Source organism: Colius striatus, chromosome 8 (assembly GCF_028858725.1).
Source record: "Colius striatus isolate bColStr4 chromosome 8, bColStr4.1.hap1, whole genome shotgun sequence".
Taxonomy (NCBI): Eukaryota; Metazoa; Chordata; class Aves; order Coliiformes; family Coliidae; genus Colius; species Colius striatus.
In genome coordinates, this window is record NC_084766.1 from 30760839 (window position 1) to 30776187 (window position 15349).

Here is a 15349-nt window from a genome sequence, read left to right on the forward strand (position 1 = left end):
ACAGCTAAATCCTAGCTCAATTGAACAAATCTTTTCTTAGTCTCAGCTTACTTAGTTCTGAAAGGACACAGCTCATGGTCCTCTGAAAAAGCTAGGTTTCCTTCTCACTGATGGTAGGGAGAGTAACATGAGTGCACCCTTGCTATAGTTACATCCACTACACAAAAAGCTTCAAATAGGAAAAGCTTATTTTCTTCCCAGCTTCCCATAGACCCCAATAACCTTCTCTTCTGTCATTGTCATCTCTGTGCCTCTGACTAGGTTGCACTGCGTGAAGGTTAGGGTACCCATCACATGCATCTGAAATAATTTCAGGATTATTTTGTGCTTCCCAGTGTCACAAATCCAATTACTTCTCTCCTGCAGTGCTTCCTGTACTGGAATGTAACTATTGTGTCACCAAAGCATAGCACTAAACTGAAAAACTCATTAGTAGATGTGACTAGATAAGCAGATGGTAGCAGACCACTAGATTAAAGCCAGAGACACAGCCTTCCTACTCATGGGAAAACTCAGACTCTTCTCACTAATTATCTATGTGGGTCTCTAAAGGAATTAGATATATGCTGCAAAGGAGATAGATGAAGAGGCTGGCTAATTAAAGAGTTGTACTGCCTTCCTGCAGACACAGTGACAAATGCACTGGGTGTCCACATGTATGTCAAGTCCCTCGTGTGGTTGATAACATCCTGGCTCATATTCTGAATACTAAACCAGAGAAACCTCCAGAACTAAAACCACAAGCTGTTGCCACTTTGCACTGAAACATCTTATATGAGGGCTGACACAGTCTCACATCTGTAGTAGATGGGGCATAGAGAACCTGTAATATACATTCACTAGCAAATCCCAGTGTTTTTATTTCTGTAACACTTTCAGGTTTATTTATTTTCTGTTACTAATTGTAAAACATACAGCACACTCTTCTTTTTTTTTTTAGTTCACAAAACTCAGCCATAACTGGTGTCCTTTGTGGTTCCTCATTTCTTCCACAAACTTTAGTCTGTAAAGGCTTATTTTTCAGGAAAAGTGGACTATTAAAGCTGGTGTCAAGTCAAGGAGCCCAGCTCCAGACCTGAGCTCAAAGCTTAGGTTCTTCCCGCTGAGCAGAGTTTCCAACAGAGAAAGGAGACAACAGTTTTGCTTCTTATATCTCAACAACAGTCTGACTAGACAGGTCCTCTGCATTTTTGTCCCTTAAACATTTCAATGATAACACAGAGGGATCCATGCACAGTTCAAGGATTTCAGCCTAAAGGGGACTCATCACAGCAATGGGAGATGGAGATCAGTACTGCCAACAAAAGATACACATCTCTAAACAGATCAGGTCAGATTCAATGAGAGTGCTGAGGGCTCCAACTGAGAGTCAACATGAGAGATGATTCAGATGTTTTCTGTCTTCTCATTTATGAATGTATTATTTACCTGTCCAGCCCATTTCTCCCTCTCACCTTCTCAGCAGCATTCAGATCATCTGTCCTTATTTAAGAACAGAAATTCCAAGTCTCACTTTTGGAAAACTTATGGCTGCCAAAGGCAATTCTAATACTCAAATTACCTCTATAACTATATCCAATCTGACACAGACTAAGCAGTGCAATAGACTTCACATATCACCATTAAGAGAAACACGGAAAACACAGATCCACAGTAACTACTGCAATGATTTCCCTATCACGTATCTTTCCTGATGACTGCAAAGCTGAAACACTGAGCATTTCTGAAAATGAGCAACTTTGCTCTAAAATCAGCAGAAAAAAACCTTCCCATGAGAATTTCTGTATTCTCTGCAGTTGCATGAGGACACAATAGGACATAGCTCAATTCTTAAACTCTAGGTTACAAAACACCTACCTCTAGGACTTTCCCAGTAATGAACTGGTGACATGCTTCACATTTGACTCCAAAAAGAACTTGATAGTCCTTTTCACAGTAAGGAGCACCATCTCTGAAAGAAAAAGAATCCACAAATGACAAACCACCTTTTAATAAAGAGCATGACTTACACTCTTCCCTTGTCTTCAGTCTGGAACTCCTAGACACAGAAATAGAAAAATGAGAGAGAATTTAAAGGAAATATTTTGTAGAAGATAAAAAAAAATCAGATTCTCATTAGTGCCTTTTAGAATTATTCCTTAAATTCCCACCAAGAAAAGGCATCCAGTACAAATCATTGAAGTAAATCTCATTCTTTAGAACAGTCTGTACTCCTATAGGTAGCACAATTCTAGGGAATCAGTGGAACTATCCATGGGGATGGGAGATCAAGGTCTTTGTCATAAGCAGGTAGCTTTTGTTCACTTCAGCAAAAAAATCTTTGGTAGTCTACAATGGTAGTGAACAATATACCACCAAAAATCCTTGGTAGTATAAATAGATACTTTTTAAGTGTAAGGTTATGTAGTTTTTTATCATGAACAAAGAACCACTAGTCAGCTTAGGAGTATTTCCAAGGCACTGACCTTCTTTTGAAGGATTACAGATGCTGCTTTTTATTAAATGTTACACACTTGTTAATGACAGGTTTGTGAAACACACTTTGTTTCCATATTTCTTCCTCTTTGTGATATTCTTGAAGGGGGGAACAGAGGCTGCACCTTCATTTCTTTTATTTTATCATTACACCACTTTAGTCCACCTCCTTCTTCTGTGCTTCCTTCTGCACAAAACCCTCTTCATTACTTTCTTACATGAAGATGGGAAATACAGTGTCAGGTCAACCACATCATCATGTTTATTCTCTGGCGAAGGGAAGCAATCTCTGGAGATATTTGAAACCTGCCTGGACGAGTTCCTGTGTGACCTACTCTAGGTGGTCCTGCTCTGGCAGGGGAGTTGGACTATAGATGATCTTTCGAGGTCCCTTCCAACCCTTAAGATTCTGTGATTCTGTGTAATGGACAAGTTCCTTCATTTTTTTCTCAAAGTCACACGTTGGAAAGCAAAATAGCACAAAGCTTTATCTGGCTAACACAAAAAACACATGCAACATTCACTTAATCCTTTGTGGGAACATGGATATGTACCCCCCTTCTGTATTAATATTAAATACAGATTGCTATCATTAAGCATCATCTTTCAGTTGCACCTTTCAGTTTCCTTTCTTAACTCTCACAGGGAACAAAGATTTTGGTGTATACAGAAAAGTAGTCAAAGCTGTATTTCAAAAGGTGAACTTTGCTGCGAGTTCTTCTCCATTGGCAACAAGAACTCATGCCAAGAATGCAAAAAAGATGCAGAGGTTACTTACTTGCTGATGTATTCCCCAGTTAGGACCTTCCCACAGGCCTTGCACTTAAAGCACCCCAGGTGCCACTGCTTATCCAGAGCTAGCAATGCTTGTCCATTTTTTATGTCTCTTCCACAGCCAGCACAATCTGTGAATGAACAAACAAATGCATTTGTTGTCAGTTACTTGGTTCATTAACCCTCATTAAATACCCGCCCACTGCAACACTTGACAACCGAAGGGGAAGATTACACAGCAATGCACATGTACATCTTCCTGTCCTCAAACAATTCCCAGGTCCAGTACAAACATACAATTTCTGTCATTACAGACATACTCAGTAGAAGAGGGAAAGTACCTCTGCTGTATTTCATGCTGTTTAGGATTCAAAGACTACCAGGCAAGCTTCAGATTTTGTCAGGCACGAGCTACAAAAATCCTCACTGCAAAAAAAGTTCTTGTCTTCTAAAGCAATGAGTGTTATTTCTGGTTTGATTTTTAGCAAGATCGTGGCTGCTGACATGAAACTAAAGGAGTTGGAGTGCACATGGCCGGGCTGCAGCACTCGCCCATCGGGTGGCAGCAAAGCCCAGTGTGTCCACCCAGCACTCGCCCCTCGGCTGGCAGAGCCCAGTGTGTCCACCCAGCACTCGCCCCTCAGCTGTCAGAGCCCAGTGTGTCCACCCAGCACTCGCCCCTCGGCTGGCAGCGGAGCTCAGCCAGGAACGAGGCAGAGAGGCCTTCTGTCAGGGAGGGACCAAGGCAAGGGTGACAGCAGAATGACAGGAGGGCATGTAGTGTTGCACCTGCAGCTGTTGGAAACGGTAGTTCTCATGGTTTTGAATCAGCAGAAGGACTCTGAGGGGTTTTGGTACCACCTGGAGAGCCGACGCTCATTTTCACCGCAATTCTCTAAGAGTCTATGATGCGGACCTGAAGCCAGGAGCACTGAATGCCCTCTGTCCCAGAGGATGCCACAATAGCTCATGTCACATCAGAAATCTTTGGCTCAGCCCCGAGCTCCCATTCCTCTCTATCAAACTAAATACTCAGAGATTTCCTAGTGAGGGGCGATTCAGCACATGGTAAGATCTGAAGAGACTGATGTGGCAGACAGCGCTGAACTGCAAGGGTTGTGCTGCAGTTTCTGTGCCCAGCCTCAGGGGACAGAGGAACTGAGGGAAGGCCTGAAAGACCAGTGAAGCAGAAAGGGAATGCCCATCAGCTGAGGCACACGTGGAAGCCACAGAGGAGACAGCTTGGAACAAAGCACTTTCTGCATTTTATTATCCCCAAACTCAGTGTTCCTCTGGTGAATGTAATTTCCTCTCCCCATCCCTGAAATATCAACAAATATCAACAGAGGAACACAGCAATCTGAGTAGTGAAAGCCCAGACACCAGGGAAAACATCATTCTGGCTGCCCTGCTCCAGTTGACTGATAAGGTACAGCCTGCAAACCTTCAACTCCTCGTGCATTTACAACTCAGGCAACACCAGCACACCTTGCAAAAGGGCAAGTCCAAATTTATTGTCACAATTGATAAGGAGAAGAGGTCATTCCTTTTGAATCTGAAGGGCCTGGCTACTGTTTGCTGGATAATGGGCCAAGAGAGTCCTAGATACATGCTGTGCATTCCTGCTATCCAGGTCACTGTTTGCAGCATGTCCCTCTTTCTGTCAGTGGTGCTGGTGTTCTCAAATCCCTTCAAAAAAAAACCCCAAACCAAAAAAAAGGCACCGTGGTATTCTGTGATAAAATGCAAGTCACAGACTGCTGACACGACTTGGATGTGAAAAGCAACCCTGAGATGTCCTAATACCAGGTCTTTGCTCTAGAGGACAAATGTTACAAATTGAAATCATGAAATGACAAGGACTGACGCCATGTGCTCCCCATAGCACCAAGCCTGCCATGAGCTCAAGGAGCTCTTAATCATACGATTTAGCATTAGGTAGTCTTGCAAGAGGCAGGAGGTTGGACTACGGGATCCTTATGGGTCCCTTCATGATTCTGTATAACAGATCCCTCTTCCCTGCCAGCTCAAAGCAGTGTGCCACTCTGTAAGGACAGCAAAAGCTGAAATAGGTCACATTTAAAGGCAGGCTCTGGAATTTCCAGCATGGGGCTGAGGAGTGGACAAGCAAACATCTGCCAGAACAGTTCTGCTAGGCTGACCTTGCCTTTGGTTTTGGAAGGATACTACATAATCTCTTGAGGTCCCTACCAGCCTATATTTTCTTACACTCAACCAGAAGCCATGCAATTTGCCTTCTGATTGTGACAACAAATGAGATCTTTCCTCTAGTCTCAGTGGGTGCTGAACTGCAGTTTTAAACAGCACCTATTTCTCAGCTTCCTAGCACTATTGCGTCTCGCTAGTGTGCCAGCTTCCACATTCCTGACCTGGGGTCCTGCCAAACTGTGATATAGTCCCTGTTACATTAATCCCTCAAAAAATCTGCTGAATTTTCCATTGTTTTTTTTCTGCCCTACCCAAGAAACTTCTGTGAAGCTGAAATTTCTCAGATATGGAACCAAGAAAGAGAGTTTTAAAGCACTTCATTTTGCTTCTAACTGAATTTCCAAAGCAGTCAGAATAGAAAAACTGCTGTACACTAAAGTTCTACCTAGTCCAGTACTTTTATCTTTATTGGTGTCAAAAGCAGTTACACACAGGAAGCACAGATCCATGAAGTATCTCTACCTGTTTAATTGCTTCTTTGTAAGTCAAAAGTGGTGTTGTGGCATTTACCCTTGTGCTCATGTGTGACACAAGGGGTTGATGACATGCTTTTATTATTCTATAGCAAGAATGACATTTACTTATTCTTTCTGGGTTCATAGAAGTGTTTTTCAAGAGTAAATTAACACCACTATTTCCATTCTGCTAATATTAAAGGTATGTTGAATGTCTAGAGTGAAAATAAACTGGTAGCCTAGCACTGTCTTATTAGGGTGAGATGGCTTTTAACTAAATCTGATTTTAACTCTGGCAAAACAGTTGGATATATACATGAAAGATTAGCAATTATCACCGTCTCCTAAACCAGAAAGCAAGTAAGGGCAGACTCAGCTAAGAAGAGACCATTTGTTCATCCCAATTCTACAAATAAAAGACATTTATGATCTCAGGCCTGCATGAGGCACATTAAATCCTTTGGCTGAATGTCACCAGCACACAAGATATACAAGCAGGATCTCAGTGTCACCCTAAGCACAATCTGCACGAGCCTAACCTATACGAGCACATCCCACAAGTGAAAGGGCCACGAGGTAAGAGTAGTGGCTCCACAACCATATGTCAGGCAGATGTGTACTAAAAAAATCTGAAAATGCTTCCTGAAATGTTGTGCAATGTTTCCCACCATGGTTCTGTCTGGCTTCATACCTGGGTCTACACTGCATACTTCATACACTGCATCCCATGAGATTTCTTGTGCTTTTTATTTTGCCATGTAACCCAGACTCTTCCTTACTCCCATTCTTTACACATCCACACATTCATCTGTGCCACAATAATGAAGAGGAGAAGGAAAGTGCAGTTCCTGTATGGGCTTACAATCTAAAGAAAAGCATACCACAAACACCACTACATGGAACTACGTTTCAGCTGAAGGTGTATGACTAGACATTCCATGCCACTGATTCTCATATGAAATGGGGAGTAACCCATGTTCATATGTGTTGTGTCCACACCCAGAATCTTCAGCTGTATGACAGCCATTTCTCAGTAAAACACTGCAGGGTGACTACAACAAGGACCCAGTAAGAAGGTTACCCAGGAGTGCCAGGAAAATAATGTATTCCCCCAAATCCATTGTAAGCAAGAGAAAAAAGAAAGATGGTATGTGAGAGCACTGGTCATATAGATACCCAAATCATGATATAACCTCCCTAGGCTGCCTGTGACACCAGCAGCTGCACAAATTGTGTATTAAAATTGCATCCACTCTCCCAACATTAGCTGTCAGCACCATTTTTTAGCTGAGCAAAGCTTCATAAACAATTCTGAGTAGAGATGCTTAAACATACCTGGTGTGCCTTTCACATATTCTGGCTAGGCCTGCTCAGCCTGAAGATATACCCTAACATATTTAAGCTACAGGTCTGTAATAAAATAGACCAGAAGGGTGTCATATTTGATGTGTCCAGATTTATATCTGCCAAATGCTCGGACAAAAGGGCTGTGATGTGGAGTCAGACAGCCCAAACACATGTGAAAGTGGGGGGACAGGACAAGGGAAAGTAGCACAGTGCTATAATATTATCTATGACTAAGATCTCTACCTCCAAGCCCCTTAAGCAATCTCACTATAAGATGTAGGCCAGAGTGAGCTGCCATCCATGACACTTTGCTTGTAAAGATATGATGAGAAAATGCATTTCCCTTTTTAGCTCTACATCACCCCAGACACCTAGGAGTGAAACATCCTGCACAGCAACCCATTCGTCAGTGCCTAAATTAAGCGGTGGATTTTCTTCCTTTGCCTCCCTCCCCTGCTCTCAGCCAATAGCACAGCCCTGATCACAGCTCAGAGCTGATACAGCTGTATTAACCCTCAGCACACTGCATGAGAATTTACCTACTCCCACTGTGGATGGCTTTGAAATTTTACTAGCAAAGCTACCTTTACCTCACATTTTGTACTCTCCCCATACAACTTGGGAAAGGGAAATCCTCTCTACCTGCTTTTGTCCTAATGAACCTGCTTATGCAAAGTCATGTGCATGAGCATTCCAACTCTGCTCTGCAGGGTTTGCTCTGTGAACAGAGCTAATAGCAGGCTGACTTAATGATGTATAATTAAATCACCAAATGCTGATGGCCATTAGTAGCACATGTCTAGATAAAGTTGAAACTACTACAATCCCTATGAGTCGCAGCAGTAATACTCTTATTATATTCCTTTTGTTATTGTTCCCCTCCTTATAAAGCCCAGATAGATCAGCAGGCTTCTACCTTGGTAAAAGGTAAAGCAGGCAGAATAGGGGGAGATTTTTACTTGGATTTGGTTTTGATTTTATTTTATAGGAAACAAAGACATTTTCATTGGATTTACACAGAAAGATACTGTCAAAGGTAGCTGGACATACAGGGCAATTTACAAGGAATAGTGATTTGGAAGTGAAGAAAGAGGCAAATATTATCAGTGGGGTCAAGGTCAAGAAATCTCTAAATATAAATAACTCTTAGCCACCTGGAAAAACAGCTTACATCCTCAAAATGCTTCTGTGGAAATTTGAAGGCTGCCCAGTTATCATTTCTCATGGAGTTAGGAACACCAGAGTTTTTCCTCAGTCACCCTTTAACCACAGATCAGGCAAAGTCTTGTTTTTGAAATTAAAAGTTACTTTTCTTTTACTTTTCTCCTCTATATTGATGTAAGCATTTGTGTTAATCTTCTACACAGGAAAAGGAAACACTATTTCCCTTCTTTCCACATCTCTCTACAGCTCCTTTCCAAAGGAGCCCAAGCCAATTCACCTTTTAACCTCTTATACCTGCAAGCTGTTCTTGCAAGCAACATACCACCAAGTTAGCAGTCTTCTGTAACATCAGCCTCAGTCCCTTCTTCAAACCAATCTTTCATAGAAGTGTCTGAACTGATAACCAAAGGGTGAATGAAATAAGAGGAGGAAGAAAGAATAGATATGCTACAACCTATGTAAGAGAAGAGTTATTACATATGCTGTAAAAGAGGGTTTGGGTTTTTTCCAGCTTAGCACCTCCAGAGTCCTAGCTGTAAAAATACGCTGAAGGATAAACCACAGTCAGGTACATCTAAGCTGGGGCTAGTCTTTACCCTTTTACTGCACTTCACTACTGAGCTCAGGCTGAACTCAAATTCACAATTCCAACTCACAGTACTACAAGTGAGTTGCTCAGTTAGCAAACGAGCTTCACTGTTTAATACCCAGCTCATGGATAGCACATTGTGTCTCTTCATCTGCAGATTATTTTGGGTAATTTTCAATTGTTACTCTTGGAAAACAAGCAATTCCAACGGGGTACAATCTCCAACAACAGGAATGAAATGCACAACAACTTTTAGGAAGGTTTTTATGCCCAGATAACCCAAGGCAAAGGCAAACTAAGGTCTAGCTAACAACAAATTCACTTGGCACATTCCTTTTAAGTGACCTCTGATTCCTGATTTACTCCCTGGCAGGTTTGCTGAACGTGACAATTCCCAGATACTCTTATCTTTGGGAATCTCCTCCAATAGTTGTGTTTTCCAGGCCAGTGATGTCTCTCATGCAACACCCTATTAACTGAGCAATTCCTTCTACCTCCTCCAGAACTTTCCTTGGAATTACCTTTTAGTTAGCACTTCTCTGGTAAGAGCTAAGGAGATGGACATGCTTTGATTTCCAAGTTCATGATAGGGTTATATGCTTAGACAAATAAGAATCAATGTTTATTTAGTCCACTCCCATAGTCTATTCACAATTGTTTCTGCCCAATTTACATGTAACATAAACATATACAAAAGAAATGGGTAAACTGGACTGAAAACACCTTCCTGAAAAAACAGTGATTTTTGAGAAGGAATGTTTTCTGACATAGAACTTGTAAGTCAGAAACTTCCTATCTTGCTGCAACTATATTCTCAAGACAGTTGCTGCTCTGTCTCTATCACCCAAAAATTAGGCTAGAATAATGTTTTCTATACTTCCAGAGATGGATCTGAGGCTATCTATAAAGCACCAGTGAAAATGCCAGTGCTTGAAAAATAAGAAATAGTTAAGTAAGTAGAGGCTACTCAAGTTTCTTAGTCATTGTTGTGAAATTGTTATTTTAGAGGACTAAAATGAATCCAAGAAGGCAATTCAAATGATGAAAATGTCGCAAAAAATGGAAGCATTCTTCAAAAGAATAAATCTTATTGGAGTAACCATAAAATGGACTAGTGTCATTGGAAGGACTTATAAAGGGAAGACTGCTGTCTTCCTAGGAGCAATCTAATGACTTCTGCCAGAAAGAAACTGGGTTTGCATCATTCATCTCAATTTTGCATAATTTCTTGCAGGTTAATTAGCTTATTTTTCTCTAAAAAAGGAGAGCAGGGTAATTTTTTACACCCCCTGTATACTTAAGTGATAAATGCAGTTGCCATGTAATGTTATTACAATAAAATTTAGATATTAAAATAAATATCTATTTTAATTTTTTATGTAACTAAATCCAAGTTAAATAGCCAAATGTAATCTGAAAACACAGTTCCAAAATTAAATATTAGTGCATTATTTTCTTCATATTTCCAGCAGATTACAGGTTTCTGAAATTCAAAAAAAACCCCACAATGCTATTTTATGCATTCTAATTAAATTTCAATTGCCATTCAAACAGAATTTGAAATAAAATATGAGAAAAGCAGTCATTAGGAAAAAATACAGATGTTAAAAATGAATTTATGGAGAGCTATATTAGTTTAAGTAAATGTGTACAGATATGGAGTACCCTCATGCTTGTCAATTTGCCTTTTATAATTGAAATCTAAAAGTAAAAGAAGGTTACAATCACTTACACTAATCAAGGTTTCTTGGGTTCTTAGGTAAACCATGATTGTATCAGTGATTTAAATCACAATGTTTGAAATCAGTCCACAGTGATGTCTGTGGTTTGTCTTTATTCTATAAAGGAAAAAAAATAAAGAAACCAAAAAGAGGTAAAGGACTACATAAACCCTTGCTGTCAAGTTCCCAAAATCCTAAACTGCATCTCCAGTACCCAAACGTGGCTATGCAGGCTTGAATGTCACACAGATATGTGAGTGTTTCTATATCTTTAGCAGATAAGCAAGGAATTTTGAAACAGAAAAAGTCTTTGTGTTATAACACACAAACAAGTATCAAACTCTTCAGGTTCAAAATTACACATACAATTTCAAAAGTTACATTTTAACAGTGCTCATTCAAACCCAAAATTGTTGTGCCCAAGTTCCCCTGGGCACTCACTGTAGTTTATGGATATTGTGTGTACCCCTTCAGGCTAAACCTGGGCTCAGTGCTTTACACACAAAGCCCATCCATATCTATGCCAAGCAGTGGGACAGTATCTGTATGCTATGTAGCTTTGCCACACAGTGGGAGCTTCTAGGATATTTGCTAAAAATGAGCTCAAAATCATGTGTTGGATGTTGCTTAATAACCTTTTAAAGCAAAAAATGGCTGCAGACAGATAACAGCCAACTCTTCCTCTTCACTTGTCTTTCCTAAGGACTTGAAGGAGATTTCAGACAGTTTAGGTAAAAAAGGGATACAGAAAAACGTGGCTAAACAGTTACAAAGCCTAGCTGTAGACTTTTCACAGGGACTATGATTAAAAGGAATTTTGCATCCCTTTTATCCACTTTGCTTATTTCTAACAGAGAAATTTGTGACGCTTGTAAATCAGCTCAGACATTATTCCTGAATACTGGCAACAACCACCTATATCTTTGTCTAATGAAAGGACAGTTATGTCCCAAATAGAAAAGTGCATTAAGAATTAGAGAGTCTTTTAAGGGGGGCTGCAAAGTAAATTTATGTCTCCTCCATTCTAACACGTCACTTTCCCCCCACTTTCTAGGCAGTGAGGCAAAAGAGAATTCCCACTTTTTCCTGCCTATCTTCTACAACAGGTATGTAATGCTTCTACTCCAGCATTACCAAAAATATTGTTGGAATCTTCAGATATTTACTGAGAGCTTTACTGACTGGATCTTTTCTGAAGAGATAAGGCTATTGAATAATTAACAAAGATATCTTTCTCCCACAAGTTCATTAAGCATTAAGCTTATTATTTATATCACAATAGAGCTAAGATCCTTAGCTGTGAGCCAGGATCCGAGTCTGCTAGACTCTGTACTGATAGGCATGAAAGCATTTGTCCCAGAGAACTTTCATTCTTTGAATCAGAACATAATGTGCAAAACAGACAAGGGCAAACATACAAAACAGTATTGTGAAATCTCCACGTGGACACCGGCTGGTCGGGGAGCAGCTGCACCAAAGATTATTTATGGACATGTAACACTGGCCATTTTGAAAACTCTGGTCCATGTCTTGACTGTACTGTAATGCTCTTAACCCAAAAAAAAGGGGGGTGGAAATATCTTCTCTTGCTTCTTTCCAAATGGTATCATCACTGGATATCTCAGCATATATAGAATGTAAGGATCTATTTCACTGAAGAAGAGGGAACTGTGAAAGTATCCTCCATCGTTTTAAAAGAAGATGCATTTTTCAGATGAAAACTTGCTGGGTGCCTGTAATGCTTGTTTCTTTTGGACAGGGAGTTTTTTTCCTACTCATCTAGAAGCCCACTTTCCACTTGAAACACAGTTTCTTAATTAGTTCATGCACGTCACTAAAATCATGGAATCACAGAATGTGAGGGTTAGAAGGGACCTTTAGAGATCGTCTAGTCCAAACCCCCCGCCAAAGCAGGTCCATAGGAACGTGTCCAGGTGGGTTTTGAAGACCTCCAGAGAAGGAGACTCCACACCCTCCCTGGGCAGCCTGTGCCAGATCTAATCTGTTAGCCAAAAGGTAGTAAGAAATAACTATGATTTCCTTACCAGCACCTAGAAAAGGAAACAACAGAGAAAGGTAGAGAAATAACGTAACATTCTTCATACTGAAGTGCTTTATCATGGAAAGAGTGCAGTGGAATACCTAAGGGAAAACTCTGTTTGAAGAAGAGGGAAATGTATTAAAGTGTGTTCAAAGACACATAACCTCTCTGGAATTTCAAATATGACCCCTGAGCCAGAAGATCCCAGGTTCAAGGTCCACCAGCACAGACTGTTGGTACCACCTCATGGGACCACCCTGAGTGTGGGAGTCTCTCTGCAGCTGCTCTGATCTCAGCTGTACCTGTTACATCTCTTGTGCATTCAAGAAGAAATGCAAGCCAGCCTGGTACTTTTTAAAATGGAGGTCTAACTAAATTAGGGATTTTTATGTTCAAATACCTGTGTTGCTTCACTTATCAGCTGCCTTGGTGAGAATTCACTGCTAAAATGCCCTAATGGAGAAGTATCAAAGAGGGTAAGTCTGTTAACGTGGCCAACCCACTTACCTCTGCTTCACACACCAATGCTAACAGAAGTCCAGAGAGTGTGTACCCTCTGTCACTACAAACAATCATCAGCCATTTCATTTGTCTGCAAAGGTATCTACAGATACTTGGTATCAGATTTCCTGCTGAATGAATGAAAATCCTAAAGTTAGTACACTGTGTACATCTAGCAATGTCTAAGGAATAGAATCATAGAATCATAGAACGGTAGGGGTTGGAAGGGACCTTTAGAGATCATCTAGTCCAACCCCCCTGCAGAAGCAGGTTCACCTAGATCAGGTCACATAGGAACATGTCCAGGTGGGTCTTGAAGACCTCCAAGGAAGGAGACTCCATAACCCCTCTGGGCAGCCTGTGCCAGGGCTCCCTCACTGAAACAGTGAAATAGTTTTTTCTTATGTTTAAGGGGAACTTTTTGTGTTCCAGTTTCATCCCATCACCCCTTGTCCTGTTGCTAGCTACTGTAGAAAAAAGGGATGTCCCAACCTCCTGACACCCACCCTTTAGATATTTATAAATGTTAATAAGATCTCCCTTCAGTCTCCTTTTCTCCAGACTAAACAGCCCCAGTTCCTGCAGCCTTTTCTCATATGAAAGATGCTCCAGTCCCCTGATCATCTTGGTGGCCCTGCACTGGACTCTCTCCACAAGTTCTCTGTCCCTCTTGAGCTGAGGAGCCCAGAACTGGACACAGGACTCCAGATGAAGTCTCACCAGGGCAGAGGACAGGGGAAGAACCACCTCCCTTGACCTGCTGGCCACACTCTTCTTGATGCATCCCAGGATGCCACTGGCCTTCTTGGCCATGAGGGCACATTTCTGGCTCATGGTTAGTTTATTATCAATCAGGACTCCCAGATCTCTCTCTGCAAAGCTGCTCTTCTAAATTATGAGTTCTTATTATTCTATAACATCTGTATACTGAAAAACCTGTCTTTAAAAGTTAGAATAAAAAAGGAATCACTGAAATGGTTCTTCATGAAAATAGCTATATTTATTCCAGGTAATACATGTGCAGTGAAAGAAATATTTAATTGATATAAATAAGGTAAATAACTACCTCAGTTCCAACAAAAAAAAAAAAAAGGGAAATTAATTACTCATTATTTGTCCTTCTGATTGTCACTGGTGTGCCCTGTAAAAGAGATGTTAACACCTGTATTTAGAGGCATTTGATTTCCTTGAAATCACCCAAGAAAAGCTGCCAAGGAACCTTTCATTTCTATGAAGTAACAGGCATCATGTCAGCATTGATGTAGACATTCTAATGGATAGAAGGCTTCATTTTACATTACATAAACCAATCAAACCTGATATACTTTGAGTCTATGGAATTTCCTCACTTTTTTTTTGAGGAAAGCCTCCTCTAGTAATCTACAGTAATCTTGGGAAAGTGACAGCAGTGTAAGATACAATATAGATGCACAGCATGAATTAGATACTCTTATTGCAAAAAAAGGGCAAAGCATTAGGAAAAAAAATGATGTGTCTGATTCAGGCAGGAGGAGAGTCATGGAAGCAATCTGGAACAGCTTACACTACTTAAAATTTACTCTTCAGTGCCAGCAAGAAAGACTTCTCTGTATCTAAGTCAACTTCTTCACAAAGCTAAAGCAGCAGCTGGCATATCTCCAAAGACAGAGGATGCTTCATTAGCATACTTTTAATTGAGCTCTTCTAAACTTATACACACATGCTGGTCTCACTTTTATTTCCTTAATTGATTTTATTTTTTATTTGCTAAGAACCATTTTGGCACCTGGAGTCCTGTGTCTGCGAATTGGCCACACTGCTGGACAGGGGGCTGCTTTTTGAGAACCAGATGAAGCATGATCCAGATATTCCATCACTGAACATCAGTCATTTGGGAAGCTTTGCTGTGACATGCTCAGGGAAAGAACGACAGTACTGCCCAAAGGCCCTGTGTCTTGCAGCTCCCTGACAAATACTCCTCATAAATAGCAGTAACTGAAATATAATTTCCACATCATCTGTCTCAGACAAAGGCTCTGAGTGCCTCATACATTTCTATGTTGGTTTTCAAGTC

At 40.7% G+C, this 15349-nt stretch overlaps 1 protein-coding gene across 2 annotated transcripts in view; it reads right to left on the reverse strand.

Annotated features, from left to right (window-relative positions):
* ABLIM1 (actin binding LIM protein 1) overlaps positions 1 to 15349 on the reverse strand; it is a 195498-nt gene that overhangs the window by 75282 nt on the left and 104867 nt on the right. For both annotated transcript variants that reach the window (XM_062001129.1, XM_062001128.1), the window contains exons 5-6: positions 3254 to 3380; positions 1858 to 1951 (exon numbers count right to left, since the gene is read on the reverse strand). In XM_062001129.1, the coding sequence (XP_061857113.1) occupies positions 1858 to 1951; positions 3254 to 3380 (221 nt within the window). The remainder of the gene's footprint in view (positions 1 to 1857; positions 1952 to 3253; positions 3381 to 15349) is intronic.